Source organism: Haemaphysalis longicornis, unplaced genomic scaffold (genome assembly GCF_048455015.1).
Source record: "Haemaphysalis longicornis isolate Haplotype H1 unplaced genomic scaffold, Haemaphysalis longicornis Haplotype H1 scaffold_2, whole genome shotgun sequence".
NCBI lineage: Eukaryota > Metazoa > Arthropoda > Arachnida > Ixodida > Ixodidae > Haemaphysalis > Haemaphysalis longicornis.
In genome coordinates this window covers 106,111,570-106,118,898 of record NW_027526295.1, presented here as the reverse complement: position 1 = coordinate 106,118,898, position 7,329 = coordinate 106,111,570, and the positions used below count along the sequence as shown (strand labels likewise).

Here is a 7,329-nt window from a genome sequence, read left to right as displayed (position 1 = left end):
TTCGCGGTGAGGACATCTAGGGAATGAAACTAGCGCTTCGTCTCCGTGTTGCGTACAACGAACGAGTTCTCCCCGTACTTTTGGAAAAAACTGGGGAGCTGTACTAGGGAACTTTTAAGAAATAGAGTTCTGAATATGTTCTTTTTTTTTGCGTATCAAAGTTGGTTTCCGCTGCTCAAAATAGGCCTTATTGCTACTCTTCTCATTGCTTAAATGTACTACGCTGATACAACAAAAAAGCTGGTTATGCAAATAAAACAAACTTTTCTGTTGTTTTTGTCCACACTTATTTTTTAACAACGAAATTATGACCAATTAGGAAACTATCAGGCGCAGTAACACGCAAGTAGTTCGCTAACAAAATACCGGTGTCTGACATATTGTTTACACCATGTCGACCATGTGGGGCTAAAGCACAGTGCACTTTCGCTAAAACACTGAAATGTGCGCGAAATTAAAATGCTAGGCAGTATTTTTTCTTTCAAGACTTTAATGCATATATTGCTGGAGCTCAATCAAAAGAAGCATAAGTGGTGGCGGGTAGTTCAGGTTTGTCGTGTAATACAAACGGAGTGTGGTGGTGAGCATGTGGTGAGGACAGACTTGCGAACTGCTAGGGGGAAAGAAACAGCATCGATAACATCGTAATCTTTTTACTGCCATGGAAGAGGACACGGCTGTGGGGCCCAATACGCAAGAAGCAGAACGCAAGGAAAGCAGTTCTGAGCACGAATTATTCCCCAGTGCGAACTCCGAGGAGGACGCTGCTACCCAAAGTACCGATACCGCCGAGACAACTGTGCATTCAATCGACTACTGCGTGAAGCCCTTTCAACTGTGCGGGGCGTGGAAGGCGTTTTCCAAGTGCATCACGAGGGGCTGCAAGTGGTAACGTAATGCTTTTATTTGGCAAAAACTCGTGATCTTGGATAAACATGCCTGCAGTGGGTAAATCACCGTGTTTTCTCCCGATTTCAAAGGTCCACTGACGGTTCCTGCATTCTGACAAACAGCGATGACTGTACTCTTCGGCTCTTCAACCTTCCCTCGAGCCTGTATCAACAACCGATTGACTGGGGTGGTGTCGAGGAGATGGTAATATGCGCTAAACCCTGCCTCCTTAGCTCTTATCTTCTTTTACTGGTTTGAACTCGCGCACACACTTGCGGGCGTTGGTGTCGATGTAAAAGTCGCGGTGTGAGGGGCTATTATTGCTTTTCCGCGGGATTTGTGTCTTGTAACAACAAAATCCTTGTGTGTAATGATATCCTAGCAACGAATCCTGAGAGTATCAACTGTGCTAATGTTTTAAGTGGTTGTAAAGAGTGTGTGTGTGGGTATGTAATATATATATATATATATATATATATATATATATATATATATAATGAAGAAAATGAAACACGTCGAAAGAGGATAGGTTTTAACGTTTCGACCGGGGACCGGCCTTCGTCAGAATAACAGTACCAAGAGTAATTGTACAGTATGTATGTATGTATGTATATATATATATATATATATATATATATATATATATAAATATACATACTGTGAGCACGTTCTCAGCATCGCGTCGTATTTACAGTGACCGGCTCGTATATTGTGGGCACCATTCTGTGCTTCATCTTCTTCCTTTCATAATCATCCTCATCACCATCCTACCAACCCTCCTCTTGCGAAGATCATCGTCATCGGAGGCTGGTTCCGAGTCCACGGCGGTTGCAACGCTTCCCAATAAATGTGCTCCTGCACCTGTCTCTTCAGGCCCTCTCACGTGGTGGAGGTCGACTTCGATCCTGTCCTCTACGCCTTCTGATCGCACCCCTGGAGCTTCGTTCCGGTCGCCGTTTACTGGCTCAAGCCATGCAGCGTGAAACTGGGAGCAACCCCACTGGCGCTGCTGCCACGCCTCCGGCATTTGCCTTGACCACCCGGCAGCGTGACCCACCGTTTTTCTACGGGTCCCGCGGCGAGGACGTCGATGACTGGCTCGACACCTACGTTCGAGTTGGTGCATTTAACCGCTGGGATGATGCGGCCGAGCTCCATAACGTATCTTTTTCTCTAAAGGAAGCTGCAGAAACACGGTTTTTCTACAATGAAGCTGACATTGATGACTGGGCCAGCTTTGCCCAGAAGCTGCGTAAGGCCTTCGGCTCTCCAACCAATCGTTCGGACGTGGCCAAAAGGAAGCTGTCTGGTCGTATCCAACACCCTGAAGAGACGTATGCCTCATACATCGAGGACGTCCTTGCCCTGTGTCTCCGCACTGACGAAAGCATGCCAGAGGCCGACAAGGTACGCCACCTTCTCAAAGGCATCTCTTTATTTGCATTCAATGCATTGGTGGCTCAACATCCTAAAAGCATCAGCGATGTGCACGAAACGTGTCAACGCCTCGACGAACTGCAGTCGATTCGCTTGCCACAAGACGCCCGGGCTACTCAGCCTCATGGAGACTTGGAATTACGGGCTCTAATCCACGAGATCATCCGTGAAGAGCTGCAGCTCCATGACCAGCCTACCCTTCCACGGGATCTCTTTCGGAAGGATGGACCTCAGTTGCGCGACCTTGTCAAGGAGGAGTTCGCATCCATGAACAGTCTGTTGCCAACCTCGTCTCCTATTCCTACCACTCCCGCTCTGTCGTACTCGGTGATCGCCTCAAAGCCACCCTTGCACCAAGAAGCTTCGCTGGCTCATGAGCATTTGACAGCGATCTCTCCAGCACCTACGTCCCGGAACTGTTATTACGCCAACATGCGACCCCGCCGCTAGGCTTTCTCGACCGATCGCCCTGTCTGTTATTACTGCGGGATTCGGGGACACATTGCCCGTTTCTGCAGGCGACGTCAGCAAGATGAGCGACGAGGGTATGCACCATTTGAACACGATGTGACCTTTTCTTATGGCACCCGGTACACCACACCTGTTTCAGCCCTCGCCGCTCCTCCCCACCTCCATCCCCTGTTGACACGCCTCAGTGTGATCGTCCTTCACGGTGGCGATCGCCCGCTTCATATCGCCGCTCTGTATCACCTCTTCGCCCTGCGTCTCACGCCTTGGGTCACCATCCGGAAAACTAGAGCCTGCAGTTTTTGGGGGGGAAACTGCATTCGTCGAAAAGGCGAAAACTCCTCCAGCGCAACCGTCGAATACATTGCACGTACAAGTTAAAGGATTTGATGTTGATGCCCTCATAGACACTTGAGCCAGTATATCAGTCATTAGTAAAAATTTGTGTTCGCGGCTCAGGAAAGTGAAAACCCCTTATACTGAACCTACTTTGTGTGGTGCTAACCAAGCTGTGTTCGAGCCATCCGGATACTGCACCGTACGTGTATTGATTGAGGGAATTCGACACCACGTCCAGTGCGCAGTCTTGTCCAGTTGCTCTCACGAACTCATTCTAGAGTGGGACTTTCTCTCATCCGCCTCCGCTGTCATCTGCTGCCAGTCCCCGGACATTGAAATCACCGCTACAGGCCGTATGAACACTTCGGATATCCAAGAGCAGTCATTGGTGGCTAGTGCGGATTACCTTCTGAGCCCTGGATATGATACGACAATTTTTGTTCGTGGTGGCAAGTGTTCTGATGGTGACGTGCTCATCGTGCCCCGCTCTCGGCTTCTCCCACGCGGCATCGTAATAGCCACCTGTCTGGTGCACTTTGCGTAAGGGTCTGCCGCGCTCGTTGCCATGAACACTAGCCCTGAGGCAATCCTCTTACGGAAAGGCACTACTATCGCTACCACTGCTCAATCTGTAGCTGTCTCTGTTGTTCCCCTCTGCTGTATTCCATCAGTGTCGACTTCGCCCTCTGACCCACCACAACCTGCTTTATCCGCCACTATCAGCTCCGACCTCTCCCCGGAACAAGCTAATTCTTTGCTGGACCTCCTACAAAGGCACAAATCACTATTCGATTCTCGAGTACCACACTCGGTCAAACATCCGTAGCAACTCATCGAATTGCAACAGACGGGTCACAGATCATTCGCCACCGGCCATACATACCGCGTCTCTTCTTCGGAGCGGAAAGTGGTTAATGAAAACGTCGCCGACATGCTAGAGCGCAAAATTATTCGTCCATCTAACAGTCCTTGGTCATCTACTGTTGTCTTAGTAAAAAAAAAAGATGGATCTGTTCGATTGTGTATTGATTACCGCGCACTGAACCGAATCACACGAAAAGATGTTTATCCGATGCCTCGAATCGATGATGCCTTAGACTGTTTACAAGGAGCGGAATATTTTTCCAGTATCGATCTTCGATCTGGTTATTGGCAAATTCCAATGCATGAGGCGGATAAAGAAAAGACAGCGTTCGCCACCCCTGATGGACTATATGAGTTTAATGTGATGCCCTTCGGGCTATGTAACGCTCCAGCAACTTTGGAGCGGATGATCAACACTGTTCTCCGGGGCCTTAAATGGAAAACGTGCCTATGTTACCTCGACGATATGGTTATGTTTTCTTCAACCTTTCTTGAACACCTCCAACGGCTGGATGAGGTACTAACATGCCTTGCCAATGCTGGCCTTCAGCTCAACACCAAAAAGTGCAGTTTTTCCTCTCGAAGCATAAAAGTTCTCGGACACGTCATCAGCCACGATGGGATTCGGCCCGACCCAGACAAGATTGCTGCTGTGGTTAACTTCCCTCGGCCCCGGGAGTAAAAATCTCTGCGTAGCTTTCTTGGTCTGGCGTCTTACTTTCGGCGCTTTGTCCAGAATTTCGCTTCCATAGCTTCGCCCTTCAACACACTCCTTAACTCTGGAACTCCCTTCGCCTGGACGGATGATTGTGAATGAGCTTTCCAGCAGCTGAAGACCGCGCTGACCTCTGGGCCGGTCCTCTGCCATTTTGACGAGTTCAGACCTGTAATTCTCCACACGGACGCCAGTGGCCACGGACTTGGGGCTGTTCTACTGCAGTCAGATGGTAACGGTCGAGAGCGCGTTATTTCTTACGCCAGTCGTTCCCTAAGTCCTACGGAAAAAATTGCAGCATCACTGAGCAGGAGTGTCTCGCTGTGGTTTGGGCCGTCCAGAAATTTCGACCATATCTCTGCGGACGCCACTTCACAGTAGTTACTGACCACCATGCGTTATGCTGGTTGCAGACACTCAAAAATTTATCAGGACGCCTCGGACGCTGGGTTCTACGACTTAAGGAATATGACTTCACCGTCACTTACAAGTCCGGGAAAAAGCACCTCGACGTGGATGCACTTTCTCGGTGCCCTCTTGAGTCGTCTACGGCTTCCGCGTCATCGTCACCCGATACCGCCCTCCCTATCGCACCTGTCAACCACGCAGCATTTGATAACAGCCTGTCTCATTTGCCTACTCTTCAACGAGCAGACTCATACTGCCGCACTATGATCGATCGGCTTACCGGCTCAATCCAACCCCAGAACAGTCGGGCGCGTCGGCAGATTCAGCAGTTTCAGTTTTTGAATGGTGTTTTGTACCGTTCCAATCGCCACTCGTCGGGCAACAGATGGGTCCCCGTCGCACCGCGCGCTATTCGACAGCAAATATTAGAAGCCCTCCACGACGATGCATCAGCGGGTCACCTAGGCTTCCACAAAACTTACGACCGCGTCCGCTCTTGTTTCTTCTGGCCTGGCCTCTCCACCTACGTTGCCCGCTACATCGCTTCGTGCCCGTCTTGCCAGAAGCGCTTGTACAGCCGCTTCCTTGCCCTTCGGAGCCCTTTCACACTGTTGGCATAGATCTCAACGGATCTTTGCCTTGCACGGCTGCCGGCTTCCGGTGGATTATAACCGCCGTAGACCATTTAACCCGCTACGCAGAAACAGCGCCCATTCGCTCTGGTTGTGCAGCCGAGGTAGCAGACTTCTTCTTGCGTGCCATAGTGTTGCGCCATGATGCACCCCGTGTTCTTTTGAGCGATCGCGGCGAGATGTTTCTCTCCAGCACTGTTGAAGAAGTTCTCCGCACTGCAAACACAGTTCATAAGACCACTTCCGCTTACCATCCGCAGACGAACGGTCTGACTGATCGCTTCCACCGGACTCTTTCTGAAATGATTTCTATGTACATCCGGCCTGACCACACCAACTGGGACACAATTCTACCATTCATTACTTTTGCATACAACACGGCAGTTCAAAAGACTACTGGTTACTCACCCTTCTTGCTCGTCTACGGCCGCGATCCCTCATTCATGCTGGATGCCAGTGTATTTAGTGTTCCTGTGCATAACTCCAGCCCGTTACACGAGGAGTTCATCTCCCGCCTCAACTACTGCCGTCGGCTTGCTAGACTCAATACGGAAGCCAGCCAAAGAGATCGCATGGACCGCTACGACTCCAGTCACCGCACCATCCGCTTCCGCCCTGGTGACGAGGTGTTACTGTGGATGCCCACACGCAAACGTGGGCTCTGCGAAAAATTTCTTCATCGTTTCACAGGCCCGTACACCATCTTAGAAGAAACTTCGCCCGTGAACTACCGCGTCACTCCATGCAGTGCTCCTGTTGATCGTCGCTACCGTGGCACAGAAATAGTGCACGTCTCACGACTCAAGCCTTTCGTGCGTCGCTCCTCTTGACGAACCGCGGCCAGGAGGCCGCCTTCAAGCGGAGGGGGAAATTATTGTGAGCACGTTCTGAGCATCGCGTCGTATTTACAGTGACCGGCTCGTATATTGTGGGCACCATCCTGTGCTTCATCTTCTTCCTTTCATAATCATCCTCATCACCATCCTACCAACCCTCCTCTTGCGAAGATCATCGTCATCGGAGGCTGGTTCCGAGTCCGCGGCGGTTGCGACGCTTCCCAATAAACGTCCTCCTGCACCTGTCTCTTCAGGCCCTCTCAAGACACACACACACACACACAGTCGAGTCCACTTATAATGATACCGTTTATAGCAATATATCGGATATAACGATTGAATCGGGTTACAGCAAGCACCGAAAATGCGAGCTGCTGCCGGCTCTCCACGCCAACCACGCCGATAAGGTGGCATTCTAGCCTCCTTAACGCCGACTCGCATTCCGTCCACCCCTCATAAAACGAGTCAACTGCACCGCTTACGAGGAAGCGAGCGGAGGAGGGGAACAGTTCTCTTTCAAAACCCCTCCCGATGCCGCCGCTTTGGCTTTGTCTTCGTGCCTGCTGCTTTGAATTTGACTGGGTGCCTCTTCAACTACCTCTGTTTTTCCGCAGATCAAACGCCAGGGCCGATGTTTTGGTAATGTCTGAGTGCCTTACTGAAGAGGCAATCGTTGCGCGGATACGTGCGGCGGACAGCGGTGGCAGTGACAACTCTGACGTCGCGGTTGCGCACTCCT

The 7,329-nt window shown here is 50.6% G+C and overlaps 1 protein-coding gene across 1 annotated transcript in view; it reads left to right on the top strand.

Moving 5' to 3' along the window:
• Window positions 1–371: 371 nt before the first annotated feature.
• The window catches only part of Wdr79 (Telomerase Cajal body protein 1 homolog), a 43,050-nt gene continuing 36,092 nt past the window's right edge, over window positions 372–7,329 (top strand). Inside the window, exons 1-2 of the mRNA XM_077698106.1 lie at window positions 372–888; window positions 981–1,095. Of these exons, the coding sequence (XP_077554232.1) occupies window positions 662–888; window positions 981–1,095 (342 nt within the window). The 5' untranslated portion in view covers window positions 372–661. The remainder of the gene's footprint in view (window positions 889–980; window positions 1,096–7,329) is intronic.